This window comes from Anarhichas minor, unplaced genomic scaffold (assembly GCF_050575085.1).
Source record: "Anarhichas minor isolate MPS153535 unplaced genomic scaffold, ASM5057508v1 ptg000057l, whole genome shotgun sequence".
In the NCBI taxonomy this organism is placed as follows: Eukaryota; Metazoa; Chordata; class Actinopteri; order Perciformes; family Anarhichadidae; genus Anarhichas; species Anarhichas minor.
The window spans coordinates 145,001-160,000 of record NW_027466503.1 but is presented as its reverse complement, the minus strand read 5'-3'; the positions used below and the strand labels follow the sequence as shown (position 1 = coordinate 160,000).

At 41.3% G+C, this 15,000-nt stretch overlaps 1 protein-coding gene and 2 non-coding genes across 8 annotated transcripts in view; all 3 read left to right on the top strand.

Moving 5' to 3' along the window:
* The first annotated feature begins 1,809 nt into the window (after positions 1–1,809).
* Positions 1,810–15,000, top strand: part of atg16l1 (ATG16 autophagy related 16-like 1 (S. cerevisiae)) — a 15,563-nt gene continuing 2,372 nt past the window's right edge. The window contains exons 1-15 of one of the 6 annotated variants that reach the window (XM_076076458.1): positions 1,810–2,036; positions 2,567–2,677; positions 2,784–2,877; positions 2,961–3,063; positions 3,308–3,381; positions 6,836–6,905; positions 7,525–7,706; positions 7,811–7,876; positions 7,956–8,042; positions 10,598–10,657; positions 10,766–10,810; positions 12,922–13,027; positions 13,657–13,762; positions 14,288–14,358; positions 14,981–15,000. The exon at positions 14,981–15,000 is cut by the window's right edge and continues 52 nt beyond it. In XM_076076458.1, coding sequence (XP_075932573.1) covers positions 2,572–2,677; positions 2,784–2,877; positions 2,961–3,063; positions 3,308–3,381; positions 6,836–6,905; positions 7,525–7,706; positions 7,811–7,876; positions 7,956–8,042; positions 10,598–10,657; positions 10,766–10,810; positions 12,922–13,027; positions 13,657–13,762; positions 14,288–14,358; positions 14,981–15,000 — 1,190 coding nt within the window. In that variant the 5' untranslated portion in view covers positions 1,810–2,036; positions 2,567–2,571. The remainder of the gene's footprint in view (positions 2,037–2,566; positions 2,678–2,783; positions 2,878–2,960; positions 3,064–3,307; positions 3,382–6,835; positions 6,906–7,524; positions 7,707–7,810; positions 7,877–7,955; positions 8,043–10,597; positions 10,658–10,765; positions 10,811–12,921; positions 13,028–13,656; positions 13,763–14,287; positions 14,359–14,980) is intronic. The other 5 variants (XM_076076459.1, XM_076076462.1, XM_076076460.1 and 2 more) reach the window with 5 other exon arrangements.
* LOC142932577 (small Cajal body-specific RNA 6) lies at positions 7,066–7,341 on the top strand. The gene has a single exon (XR_012947494.1).
* Positions 13,196–13,452, top strand: LOC142932578 (small Cajal body-specific RNA 6). Its single transcript, XR_012947495.1, has one exon.

The window sequence follows — 15,000 nt, the reverse complement described above, 5'->3', positions numbered from 1 at the left end:
AAATCACTGACAAGTCATAAGTGGATGAAAAGGTATTCAGATCCTCACTGCAGTAAACGTACTAATACCATACTGATGAAACAATAACCCACTACCAGTAAAATACCTGCATTCAAAACCTCAGTCAATGTTATTATCAGCAAAATCTACTTTAAGTGCAGAAAGTAAAAGTACCCGTGCAGTAAAATGTACATTATTTGCCCCTGACCTGCAATCTGAAAATCTCCCCCGAGCATCTGCGTCAGAGTGATATCCGGTCTATCCCAAGACGAGGATTGTAACCAATTAGATGTAGAGATAGTGAATTCTGCTGGCGGAGTGACGTAAAAGCGCTCGTCAAAGTAAAATACGCGCGCGGCTGTTTGATTTTCGCGCGCGCATGGATCTCATTTGCGCTCTCGGATTTTGACAGTGATTTGCCTTCATAGCTGCTGTTCACTTAAAGACAAAGTCCATTCTCCTTTCTTTGTGAACAAAGAGTTTAATACCGCGGTTGTACAGAACATCGGTGCGGGTCAGTTCCAGCCAGAGTCCTCCTGTGAACATGTTCGTTGAGTTGTAGATCCACTCGGGTCTCTCCAAAAGTTATCAAAAGCACGTAGCTTGTGCGTGTCCTGTCGTGTAGCTGCCTTGGTTAGCATAGCGTAGCTCCAAACACCAAGAGCTCAGTTGCAAATGAAACGCATTCTTAGCCATAACTTGTGCAACGCTTCTCCGACGCTGTCAGCCAGAAATACCGTTCGTACAAATCCTTTTCCATGCTGGGTCAGGGCTGCCAGCTGTGGGGTTGACCGACTCGTTGATACGATGTCCAGTTTTTCTGGAAATGTCCTTCTCCAGCAATCCGTTTCTCCTCCTTCAGCCATTGAGTGTTCAAAAAACACAGCTAGGTAAAAAGAAAAGAATCTACAGCAAGCAAAACGCTAAAAATGTCATAATAATAAGACATTATGACATAATAATGTCTTCTCTTACATATGTTTCAATCTGAACTCTTACTCCTCCAACTAAGCTCTGCTGTTAAGTTTCAGTTCACGATAGTCACGTACTCGCCCACTGACCAATCACGGCACACGCTGCACCTCACTGCAGAGCTGCTCCTGAAAACTGAGCTGCACATAATGCTGACGTACTTGTAGGCCGGCTAGCAGGCTCTGACACGTCAAAGAATACGCCCAACATGTCAAACTAAAGATCTGATTGGTTGAACACTATGACAATCAACAACATCGTCCCCATTCACTTAAACTGCACATGGATTCACTTGTGAGTCTGCAGGCCTCAGGCCTCTGTGTCTTCTTACCTAGAGACACAGAGGTGAGATCTGATTGGATAAAAGCTCTACTTAAAACAAGCTGCACTGGAAGCAGAGCAACTGAGGAAGACAGGAGCTGTGCAATGAGAACATAAGATAATGGGGAAAATATTTATATAAATTATAATACATGTAGTGTATTTGTGAAACATAATTAAATTATAAAATAGCTATAACTTTGTGATTCTGTCTAGGCCAGCAGAGAAGGCCTTGCTGGCCCTGACGGCTCACCACTGGAAGAATGTAAACAATAAGACCACAACATACTCATAATAATAATAATAATATAATAAAACACGTTTCATCACGTCTTTGTCGAAGGTTATATGTCCCGCCCCTCCTCCACTATGATTGGACGGCAGTGACAAAACTGCACTGTCCATCGAGGTGAAGGAGAAGTGGTGAGGAAAGGACATAGGACGTAGTGTTGTGAGAATGCACACAGCAGAAAGAGCATCTTATCCCACGTGCGCCCAGGACTGTGTGGTCCCACTGGTATTTAAACATGACGTCATATTCGTGCGACAATCCCGGAAGTGTGTGTCGGAGCCAAAATGTCGCAGAGTTGGAGGGAGGCGGCTGATGATGTCGGTTAAGAAGAAGAAGAAGAAGAAGAAGAAGAGAACCCGGACCGTGTATCACAGAGCACCGTGACACGAACCCGCGGACTGTTAACGAGGTTACCGGAGAAGAATAACGGAGCCACAGTTAATTAGATGCTGTAAGTTTAACGCGCTGCGACGGTCTGCAGCTAGTGGCTAACGTAGCATGCTAACATGTCGAGTCACGGGGACAAACACAGCACTGAGAGCGCGTCAAAGATACGCGACATGTTGTTTATCCTCCAGCTGATTTAATGTTATCGTAGAGAAGACCGCGCCTGTTAGCATGTTAGCCTCACCGTGTTGGTTCCCTTTAGCAACACATGCTAACAGAGAGAAGCTATCAGCAGCTATGTGATACTTATCGATATAACCTGCTCGTTAATTAATGTGCCACTGTGTGTTTACAAGTTGAACGTTTACAGATTAACTTTGTTTTCTGTATCCAGCTACGTGACGACATGGAGACATATTCTAACATTAGTTTACATGTTTTACTACATTATAGTATTTATGATCATAGTAAATACAGACAGATATATTTTAGATTATTTATTGTTTACATTGTGTTGATTAGCAGAACAAAACAGACTAATACAATTCTGTCTGTTTGTCTCTCTGTCCGTCTGCTTGTCTCTTTCTCTCTCAGGTGTCATGGCTGAGCGGAGGTGTGAGTGTTCGTGGAAGAGACACATCTCAGAGCAGCTGAAGGTCAGAGACCGAGTTCAGAGACAAGCCTTTGAGGAAATCGTCCTCCAGTGTGAGTCTCACCTCCTGTCTCGCTCTCTCACCTCCTGTCTTACTCCCTCACTGTCTCAGACACTGTCTCAAACAGACACACTGACACACTGTCTTTCTGTGTTCAGATAACCGTCTTCTGGAGAAGTCAGACCTGCAGACTGTTCTGTCAGAAAGATACCAGACGGACAAGTATGACGTCCAGAGAGGACACGAGGCCAGGTGAGTCCTCAACTTCCTGTCTCCTTTACGTGTCCCCCTTTGTTACGTGTCCCCCTTGTTACGTGTCCCCGTCTCACCCTCAGCTCGGGGACAGACGGTCGTAGTGACGTCCTGCAGCAGGAGATGTCTCAGATGAGAATCAAACACCAGGAGGAGCTGACGGAGCTGCACAAGAAACGAGGAGAGGTGGGTCACTGCATCACACACAGGAAGTGATGTCACTGCATTAAAAGCAGCAGCTCCACTGACGATAGTCATGTCTGATGAACTTCACATTTAGAGGATTGTTGTTCACATTTTTTTCATATTTGAGATGTTTTTGTAAACGATGTCATTTTCTGTCGTGTTGAGACTGAAATCTGACCTGCATGACATCATTAACTAACTAACTAACCTTAACCAACACTTCTTGTTGCTCTTTGTCCTCCAGCTGGCTCAGAATGTGATCGAACTGAACAACCAGATTCAACTGAAAGACAAAGAGATCCAGAGCAATGAGGCCAAGTAGGTACACACACACACGTGTGTGTATATATATATGTAGATATATGGGTCAATGACATGACATGCATATTTTTGTGTCCGAGTCCACTATTTCCTTTTAAAATAATTCTATCAATTCGTGACATATATCATTTCATTCTATAAAACCTATCTAGTTTTGATACATTTTCAGTACAATCAAATAATATATATTATTTTATGTTTTGGCTTCTCAAACCCTGTAAATGTCAGGCGGTGCACCTGTCCTAGCAGATGAACAGTCTAAGAAAACTATTAAAAAATGTATTGAAATGATAATAAATTAAAAATAAAATACTGTGACATGCTTTTATTGTTGAAACGATTCAAATAAACCACATTTTTACAAATACCAATAGTTTTAAGCTGTTGCGATAATTTAAAAACTTTTGTCCAGCAATTTGAATGTTCTCAAATGTCAGGGTGGCACAGCTGTAAAGATGGGACTTTTATTATGAAATTAAAGTGGAAAACAGTAAACAGGTTATTGCATCATAAAGAGGACCTCAACTGACCTTTATAGCAGAGTGAAAACGTTTTTATATCTCTTTTGAATATTGATAAAAACAGCTACTTTCAACTTATAGGTAGAGTGGTTCACTTTCCATGTCAGGGCGGTACAACCAATGTAAAACTAGAAAATTTTTATTTTAGCATAAATGTCTTTATTCTATTTTAAATGTATATGTATGAAGTTGTTAGCAAGAACAAAAGCTAATGCTCATGTCCTAGTAGATGACTGTTTCATTTGAAATCAGTTGCAAATGTCAGGTGGTGCAACCAGTAAGGCAGGTGGTGCAACCAGTAAGGCAGGTGGTGCAACTGCAGAGAATGTCACTCTATGATATTATATTTAAAGCTCTGACATTATATAAAAAACGTGAATTTTTTTTTGCTTGATGTGAAGAACTATTGTATTGAATGTATTCATTTGAATATTTGTATTATTATGTTTACATGTTTAAATGTAAAATCAAAAGTTAAATATACCAAATACCTGCCAAGAGAACGCAATTATGATAAATTATTGTATATATATATATATATATAAAACACAACCACAAAATATGATGTGTTAGACACAGTAGACACTCTAAGGGATACTTGTCAGAAATTTCAGTTTGAATAAATATTAGGAATATATATATCTTTTTATAAATATGTGGTTGCGCCACCTGACATTTTTTAGCCTGTGAAGTTAAAAAATACTGTTAACTATTTAAAATACTATGAAAAGTTGGTTCACAACTTAGACTTGTTTCACCACATTTTTCCAGACACAAAAATATGCATTACATCCATTTTGAAGATAATTTTTAAAATTACCTTTTTAGAAGCCTTATTTGTCAATGACTCATGTATGTATTTATTTATTAGTGGTGTCACGGATCGGTTCGGATCACCCCTCACACACTTGTGAACCTCAGATTAATAGAGTTTTTTTTTTTTTTTTAACAGTTTAATCATCATAGTGTGTAATAAAGTGTTACTGCTGCTAGGGCTGGGCGGTATGACCAAAAATGCATATCACGGTATTTTGTAAGATCCTGGCGGTTTCACGGTATATCACGGTATTTATTTTTTCACGTTAAAGCATTAATTAATTAACGCCGAAAAGAAACAGCCGGCCAGCGAGCGGTGAACAGCTGTTTGTGTGGCGTGTCTTCCGTTCCGTCACTTCCTGTTTCCTTCACCTACATTCCCCTGGGTCCTAAGCCCCTCCATGGAAAGAAACGGGATTAGGGCCGTAGGATTTAGTTGTTAGTAGGTGTTGTTTAGGTTTATTTCTTTATATATATATATATATATATATATATATATATATATATATATATATATATATATATATATATATATATATAGCTGTCATAGTTATCATAATCATAAATTCTGTTGTTACCTACTTCTATAGCTCCTTCGGCTTTCTTTACCGTTGGAACGATAGCTGAATTAGTTATATGAATAATAAGACTATTAGCAGTAGTCTACAGATTCAAAGTGTTTTCTCAGATTTTTTTTTTGAACAAAAAACAAACATAAATCAGACAATCATATTCAATTGTATTCTTATTTCTTTGTGGTTATTTATTGTTATTACATTTTCAGTCATTGTATGGAATTACTGAGAAAAATATTTTTGTAGGACCTCAAATATTGTGATATTACCCATTTTTGTCCTGAACATATTATGCATTAGTCAATGTAGGAGCCAGGTGTGGCCTGTGTTATTTTGTATGCCCTTTTTTGTCACTTCCGGTGATTGAGTCACGTGGTGCTGGGGATAGCCACAATGGGGTCATCAGCCGTCAGTTGAGTTAGACTAGGAAAAGGATTGGAAGGAGAAGGGGTGAGAGAGGGAGCCTTATTTTTTGTTGACCGTTATTTCACGTTATTTTTCACATTATTCACATTAATACTGTCATTATTTGAGTTATAATTGTATGTTATCTGGAATCAACGTTTATTTGTTGCCCACAAAATAAACGCTCCAAACTCATCCACTGGATTCCGGAAATCATTTAACGTTACAGCCAACGCATCCGCAAGTTTAAATCTCCCCCACTTAGCCTCTCGGTGACTAAAGGAAACTAGCCGATAGTCATCTACAGTCATTGTGTGGAATTTTTGAGAAAAACATTTTTATAGCACCTTAAAAATTAAAAAAATGTGCCATTTGAAGGTACAAATTCAGTTCAGAGTTTTTGCTTAGTAAAATATGTTAATTGACTGTCAGTCAGGTATTATTCATTTCCAGCAACCCTCAAATCAAAGAATAAAGACACTTTACGCACAATTTAGGTGTATTTTCCCTTTAACTCACGAGATGCAGGTAGCATGTTTTATACTTAATGTGAATATAATTCATTTAATCTAATTTCCATTATGCAATATGTATACTTTGTTGGCATCTTATTCTGAAAACCGGATGTTCGTCTGAAGAAACCGGATGTTGTCTCACGTTAATCTTTCCGCTAACTTTCAAAGTCCTTTGCTCGCTCCCGATCTGTGCCGTTTGAATGCGTTTACCGTGAATGGCAGCATATAGGTGCACTAAGATTCAAGTGTCTGCTGAGTTGACCGCAGTCTCGCAGTCACAGGTCTGATTAAGAAGCGCTCCATTTATTTATTCGTTTAGAACGTTCGGTTCTTCACGCACACGCAACATCAGTCAAGGCGAAAATCAAAACCATTCTATGGCAACTGGACCGGGTCATATAGGGTACGATGTTTTTGACAAGTTCATTAAATTATCATAATTATTAGAGAAAATTATGGGGGCATTTTTTGCCCCTCTCCTAGTGATATCGGGGGCAAAATTATATTTCTTAGGGGCAGTTTTGCCCTTTGCCCTCGTGTACAGCCCCCAGCTGTGGACCTGAGCCGGCCCCAGCTGTGGACCTGAGCTCCCATCATGTGTCTCCTTTTGTGTTTGCAGGATGTTGGAGTACCAGCAGCAGATAACCACCCTGGAGGGAGACTGTCGGGAGCTGAGGAGCTGCCTTCAGGTAAACCCTCACCTGGACCTGACGGACTCAGGTGTTCCTCTCATAACAAGGTTCCTAACGGGACCTAGTCATGATGAGAGCTACTTCAATGCTTCCTTAATGCTCAGTGCCTTACTTAAGATTTCAACAGTTGTTCAACAGTGTTTGGAGACGTGATGAAGGTCAGTGATGAGCAGTAAAAGGTCTGATTACCCACAATCCTCTCCTGCTGCCCTCTAGCTCCCAGCAGCTCCTGCTCTGTTCTCCCATCATGCTCTAGTGGTGCAGGGTGGTCCCAGGAGCTGCTGACAGACAGACAGGATGTGACATCACAGTGCGAGTCGGTACAGAGACCCTACAGGCTCGGTGTGATGATGTCATCCAACAGAACCTATCAGTGAGGAGCGTGAGGCTGAGGAGGAGGAGGGAGATGATCTCCAGTTTTCAACCTGAGACCTTTTTATATGTAAACATCTATTTGAAGTAAAGATGATCTTTTGTCTCCATGTGTTCTATCTGGAGCAGATCTGATTCCTTTCGATTGGGTCGAGAGCTTTGTGGTTGTGATCGTGATCGTGATCGTTAATGTCTTTCAGCTTATAAGATGCTGTTTTTTTGATGACTTCCTGTGATCCTGCAGGATCTGGAGAGGGCGAACCAGACCCTGAAGGATGAGTATGACGCCCTGCAGATCACCTTCTCTGCTCTGGAGGAGAAGCTGAGGAAGACCACAGACGACAACCAGGAGCTGGTGTCTCGTTGGATGGCTGAGAAAGCTCAGGAGGCCAACAAGCTGAACGCAGAGAACGAGAAGGACACCAGGTGAGACACCTGGAGGAGAGTGGAGGGGCTGGTTGGTCCTCTGGTTGGTCCTCTGGTTGGTCCTCTGGTTGGTCCTCTGGTTGATCCTCTGATCGGTGTTTCAGACGCAGACAGGCCAAACTGCAGAAGGAACTGGCCGACGCAGCCAAAGAGCCTCTTCCCATCGAGCCGTCAGTACTCTGAACTTTCATGTAGTTTGACAGAAATAAAGCTACGTCATGTCTTCACTGACTCTGGGTTCATCCTCAGGGACGACGACATCGAGGTTCTGGCAGAGGACGGAGGGAAGGGGGCCGGAGAGACCTCACCGAAGAGACCGCTCAGCAGAACTCCCAGGTGAGACCAGTATAAACTAACAGGCTAGACTGTGAGATACACAAACTATTACTAGCCATAATACTTTTACTGCTGAGTTTTAAAGTAAGTATTTTATTAAAGCCTCCAAAAGTCCTCCAGACTCTGGTGCAGCAGCATCAGAGTCCTTTTATTTTTCCACTCATACAAGCAGAGGCCATGAGAAAGATATAATCTAGTTTTCACACAACAGTTTTTCTGGATAGACTGATGAAGGTGTGCAACAATCTAAAGCTTGTTTTTATTATTGAACTACCTCCGGTCTTTGCAGACTCCGGCCTTCTCGTACAACTTTACTATCTTTTAGAGCAGTAGGTTCATGTTTAGAGTTCGAGTGAGGATGAAGCTAGACCAACTCAGGAAGTAGGGACGGGTATCGTGAGGATTTTATCGATACTACGCTTCCCAACCTTACTTTGTGGTGACTGATCTAACATAACACTATTGCAGCAGTATGGAACACAACAGTTTTTAGTCCGTAAACACGCACAAGAACACGTTATAATAATACAGTAAACTTAGAACAAAACAAACGCGGTAATAAACACACTATGACTTATCTCTGCCCAGACACAACCCTCTTACTCTGAGATAACTTCGTAGCGGTCGATGTGGTTTTTCGAGGTTCTTGGTTAAACTCGGGGTCCGGAGCTTCAAGCTGTGCAGCGATAAAACCTCGGTATTGCAGCGGGATTCCTCGGAAGTTAAGGAGATTCTCGTCCTTACGACTGGCAAATGTCGACTTGATTGGAGAGAGAGTTTTGACCTCTTCCTCTGAAGAAGTTAGGTCTGCCTTCTGCAGGTTAAAGTTGGCAGAGTTGCGGGTCCGCTTCTCCTTTGGGATCCAAAACAGTCTATTGTTCGTCCAGCAAATATTGACTATTCCTAGGTTTTCTTAAAAGCCACAACGTTGTGCGCACCTCCTATCATGCAACTCAGTCCTATCAATGGCGTGGGATGGCAGCGCGTTGGAGGTGACGCTGATTTTTGTAGATGCTGTGACATCAGGCCGTAGCACAGGAAATCCTCTGTGGTGCCTATGGCCCTTGTCCAATGAGAGCTCAGTGTTGAGTTTGGATAAAAAGTCACACTTCGGTGGGACTTAACATATCACGGAGCTTGATGTGATCTTAACTCAAAATGAATGAGAAACACTGTCATGCTAGCTCAGAGTCTAGATAATGAGAAACACTGTCATGCTAGCTCAGAGTCTAGATAATGAGAAACACTGTCATGCTAGCTCAGAGTCTAGATAATGAGAAACACTGTCATGCTAGCTCAGAGTCTAGATAATGAGAAACACTGTCATGCTAGCTCAGAGTCTAGATAATGAGAAACACTGTCATGCTAGCTCAGAGTCTAGATAATGAGAAACACTGTCATGCTAGCTCAGAGTCTAGATAATGAGAAACACTGTCATGCTAGCTCGGAGTCTAGATAATGAGAAACACTGTCATGCTAGCTCAGAGTCTAGATAATGAGAAACACTGTCATGCTAGCTCAGGGGAGGCTGAATAAGGCTCTAAAGTTAGGACACATTGAGCTAAATACTGTTAATAAGGCTAAAGTTAGGACACATTGAGCTAAATACTGTTAATAAGGCTAAAGTTAGGACACATTGAGCTAAATACTGTTAATAAGGCTAAAGTTAGGACACATTGAGCTAAATACTGTTAATAAGGCTAAAGTTAGGACACATTGAGCTAAATACTGTCAATAAGGCTAAAGTTAGGACACATTGAGCTGAATACTGTCAATAAGGCTAAAGTTAGGACACATTGAGCTAAATACTGTTAATAAGGCTAAAGTTAGGACACATTGAGCTAAATACTGTTAATAAGGCTAAAGTTAGGACACATTGAGCTAAATACTGTTAATAAGGCTAAAGTTAGGATACATTGAGCTAAATACTGTTAATAAGGCTAAAGTTAGGATACATTGAGCTAAATACTGTTAATAAGGCTAAAGTTAGGATACATTGAGCTAAATACTGTTAATTAGGCTAAACTTAGGATACATTGAGCTAAATACTCTTAATTAGGCTAAAGTTAGGATACATTGAGCTAAATACTGTTAATAAGGCTAAAGTTAGGATACATTGAGCTAAATACTGTTAATAAGGCTAAAGTTAGGATACATTGAGCTAAATACTGTTAATAAGGCTAAAGTTAGGATACATTGAGCTAAATACTGTTAATTAGGCTAAACTTAGGATACATTGAGCTAAATACTGTTAATTAGGCTAAAGTTAGGATACATTGAGCTAAATACTGTTAATAAGGCTAAAGTTAGGATACATTGAGCTAAATACTGTCAATAAGGCTAAAGTTAGGATACATTGAGCTAAATACTGTTAATAAGGCTAAAGTTAGGATACATTGAGCTAAATACTGTTAAAGTTAGGATACATTGAGCTAAATACTGTCTAGGGTTACGGTTAAGATAATGAATGACTGTCATGGCCGTGTGTCAGATGTTCAGATGGTCAAACACAACGAGACACTTTCTGATATCATTTAGTTTTTATGTTTCTGCAGTAAGAGAACCTCCCAGCCTCCTCCTGGTGGTCTGCTGGACTCCATCTCCAACATATTTGGGTATGTAGCTGTTAGCTCATCGGTCCAGGTCTCTGCAGGTCTCTGCAGGTCTGGACTGTCCGTGTTGTGATTGACCACCTGTCTATCTACCTGTCTGTCTGTCTGCAGCATGTCTGAGTCTGTCAAGTCTGGACTCGCCCCCCCGCTCTCCAGGTGAAGGACTCTGTGTGTTCACCTGTTCACACTGTTAGCTCTTTGATTGACAGCTGGCTGACTCAAACTCTATTATTTATTATACTGTTAATAATATTTATTATTGGACTCGCTGGCAGCATCTGTTTTGATTATTTATCATCACTAATAATAATATCGTACCCACTAAGTTCAACTGAGTTAAGAGTCTCGTGATTGGCTGTTGATCGTTTTGCTGTCAGTGAACACGGTGAAGATTGTAGTGACTAGATAAGCAATAATCTCAATACTAAAGCAGTAATCGGTTATAATCTTCAGTTTTCTAAAGTAAAGAATTAAACGGATCTACAGCTGATTAGTTGTTTCTTTGATTGTTAAAAGTTCCCCTAATTCACCTTCAACCTTCTGTATGTGTAGGTAGTTAATCATATTAATGATAATGATTATTGATAATGATAGTAGTAGTAATAATTATTATTATTATTATTCATACATGGCATTCGGCCTGATTATCAGATCTGTATCTGAACAACTTCATCAAACTTTGTTTTTTAATTTAGTTCCTTTTTTTATAAAATTCAACAACTACATTGAAATTGTCTTCATGTGAGTTCTGTGTTTTTATCATCAGCTTCATGGTTAATTCACTGTATTAAGATCATCATCATCATCATCATCATGTTGATAATCACCTAAACCTAATGAATACATTTAAATAATTATGTATATTATAATAATAATACATTTCCTATTTTAAACAACATCCTAAATGATTAATTATTTGATGAATGGATTCATGGCCCATCTCTAATCACATGATTGATTATTGACTCAATCAAAGGTATCAATCAGTACTGGTTCTGTTTACTGTGAGACTAAATGTAGACTAGTGGTGAACAGACCAGCTGGTCTCTACTAAACCTGGTCCTAAGTCCTAAGTGAAGACTAGTGGTGAACAGACCAGCTGGTCTCTACTAGACCTGGTCCTAAGTCCTAAGTGAAGACTAATGTGAACAGACCAGCTGGTCTCTACTAGACCTGGTCCTAAGTGAAGACTAGTGGTGAACAGACCAGCTGGTCTCTGCTAGACCTGGTCCTAAGTCCTAAGTGAAGACTAGTGGTGAACAGACCAGCTGGTCTCTACTAAACCTGGTCTTAACTCCTAAGTGAAGACTAGTGGTGAACAGACCAGCTGGTCTCTACTAGACCTGGTCCTAAGTCCTAAGTGAAGACTAATGGTGAACAGACCAGCTGGTCTCTACTAGACCTGGTCCTAAGTGAAGACTAGTGGTGAACAGACCAGCTGGTCTCTAGTAGACCTGGTCCTAACTCCTAAGTGAAGACTAGTGGTGAACAGACCAGCTGGTCTCTACTAGACCTGGTCCTAAGTCCTAAGTGAAGACTAATGGGGAACAGACCAGCTGGTCTCTACTAGACCTGGTCCTAAGTGAAGACTAGTGGTGAACAGACCAGCTTGTCTCTAGTAGACCTGGTCCTAACTCCTAAGTGAAGACTAGTGGTGAACAGACCAGCTGGTCTCTACTAGACCTGGTCCTAAGTGAAGACTAATGGTGAACAGACCAGCTCGTCTCTAGTAGACCTGGTCCTAACTCCTAAGTGAAGACTAATGGTGAACAGACCAGCTGGTCTCTAGTAGACCTGGTCCTAACTCCTAAGTGAAGATTAGTGGTGAACAGACAAGCTGGTCTCTGGTAGACCTGGTCCTAACTCCTAAGTGAAGACTAGTGGTGAACAGACCAGCTGGTCTCTACTAGACCTGGTCCTAAGTCGGTCTTTATTAAGGCCAATCTTTAGAACCTAACGTTGCCATGGCTACAGCTAAAGTGTCCTGGTGCAACTCGTGCTCGTGACCTTTGGCTCCACTTTAAGAAATTAAAGAATCGAGTATACTTAATAATTTAATTAAGAGGTGTCGGTATCCCGTGTGATTTGTCAGTGAGTTGACTGTCATAGCTCTGGGGGGGGGGGGGGGTGGTATGAAACTTTCTTAAAATTATCTTTTAAATTGACAAACCTGTTTAATTCAAGACACAACTCGTCTCTCGCTGGCACTAATAGACTGGTTGGACGGCATTGTTAGACTGATTTGTGACTGTGCTTCTCTTCCTCAGCAGGCGTCGACCTGCCAACTCTTTCAGCTCCTCACCTGAACACCCTGAAGCCCCGTCTGGAGTGTGTGCAGAGGTTCGAGTCCCTTCAACAGCTCTGCATGTGTTTGTAAGTAACCAGGGGAGTGACACATGATGGTTTGACTGAGAGACTAGTTTAAAATGCTGGGAAATACCACACGACTCGATGTTCATTGATATGTGATGTCTTGTAGTGTTTGCCCAGCTGATCAATGACATCATAGATGGAGGTGTGTTCAATAGGTGAAACCTCATTGGTCAGTGATGAGCAGTAAAAGGTCTGATTACCCACAATCCTCTCCTGCTGCCCTCCTGCTCCCAGCAGCCCCTGCTCTGTGCTCCCATCATGCTCTAGTGGTGCAGTGGTGGTCCCGAGAGCTGCAGACAGACAGGATGTGACATCACAGTGTGAGTCGGTACAGAGACCCTGCAGGTTCAGTGTGATGATGTCATCCATCAGCGAGGAGCGTGAGGCTGAGGAGGAGGAGGAGGGAGATGACCAAACCCGAGACTAAAACCAGAAGAGAAACGGATGTTTTCATTGGTTCATTGTGTGTGTGTGTGTGTGTGTGTGTGTGTGTGTGTGTGTGTGTGTGTGTGTGTGTGTGTGTGTGTGTGTGTGTGTGTGTGTGTGTGTGTGTGTGTGTGTGTGTGTGTGTGTGTGTGTGTGTGTGTGTGCGCGCATGTGCGCGCGCGTTCGTTCGTTCGTTCGTTCAGGAAGCTCACGACGGTGAGGTAAATGCAGTGAGGTTCAGCCCTGGATCTCGTCTCCTAGCAACAGGAGGGATGGACCGCAAGGTCAAGCTGTGGGAGGTCGTCGCAGGTGAGTTCTCTTCAGGTTTCAGTGGTTCTCACGGGTAGACCTCTGTTGGTCCCACGGGTAGACCTCTATTGGTCCCACGGGTAGACCTCTGTTGGTCCCACTGGTAGACCTCCGTTGGTCCCACGGGGTAGACCTCCGTTGGTCCCACGGGTAGACCTCCGTTGGTCCCAAAGGTAACCAGGTTTCTAACGCTGAGCCACGTGTTCTCGTGTTCACAGTCAGACTGTAACTGAAGGATTTATAAAACAGGAAACTCCCAATTTGTTTGTAACTGTTAGTTACTTTTATTACTGAAGTCGTCTACAGTTCTATGCATATGAGACGGTGTAATATGTAAATGAACATAATCATAACGAAGTGACTCGGCTCTCGATGAGGTGAACAAATCTCCTTCAGTCTCTTATATTCCGGCTGTTTTCTGAATCATAATCATCACTGTCTTTATTGTGTTCATGATTTAGGAACAGATCTCATGTTTAAGTTAACGTGTCTCTTGAATCCTGGCTTTAATCTTCATGTGTTCAGGTCGCTGTGAGCCTAAAGGCGCTCTGACCGGCAGCAACGCTGGAATCACCAGCATCGAGTTCGACAGCGCTGTAAGTGTTTACTGTTTCAGTATTTATCATATTAATGTCCAGAAGACTTTCACATGAAGACAAAATGTTTGCTTTCATTATTTCACACATTTGTGTTTTGGTTTGTGGGCGGGCTTAAGTTACTTCAATATATCACAGTGATGTGTGTGTGGATGTCTTGTGTTGCCAGAAAAGCTGCAGCTATTAGCTCTATTATTAATCCGGATATTTTCATCTGTAAAATAAAAAATGGTAAACATTCTGAGTTTCTTCAAACTGAGTTGAATCAGGTTGTTTTTAAGTTGTATCGTGAAGCATTTTCTTCTCAAACCAGTAAAATATAAGCCAGACTAATAACATGAGTCAGAAAACTTGTAAAAATATTGAACATAACAAGTATAAAGTACAATTCTTATCTGTGGCAGAAATTACAATGGATGGTCCATTTATTGAAGATATGCATGTTATACAAACTGTATGTTGTCCAAACTGTCTTATTACAGAACGGTTTCTTTGTTTCCTAAGTTCCTTACCTTTCAAAGGACACTAGGTTTATGTGGTTCAGAATGTCATCTCAGGCCTTTTGAAGAGACGTGTTGTTAATATATGTTTATGTATTTATATTTTGGTTATGTGTCTTTAGGGCTCTTACCTGCTGGCGGC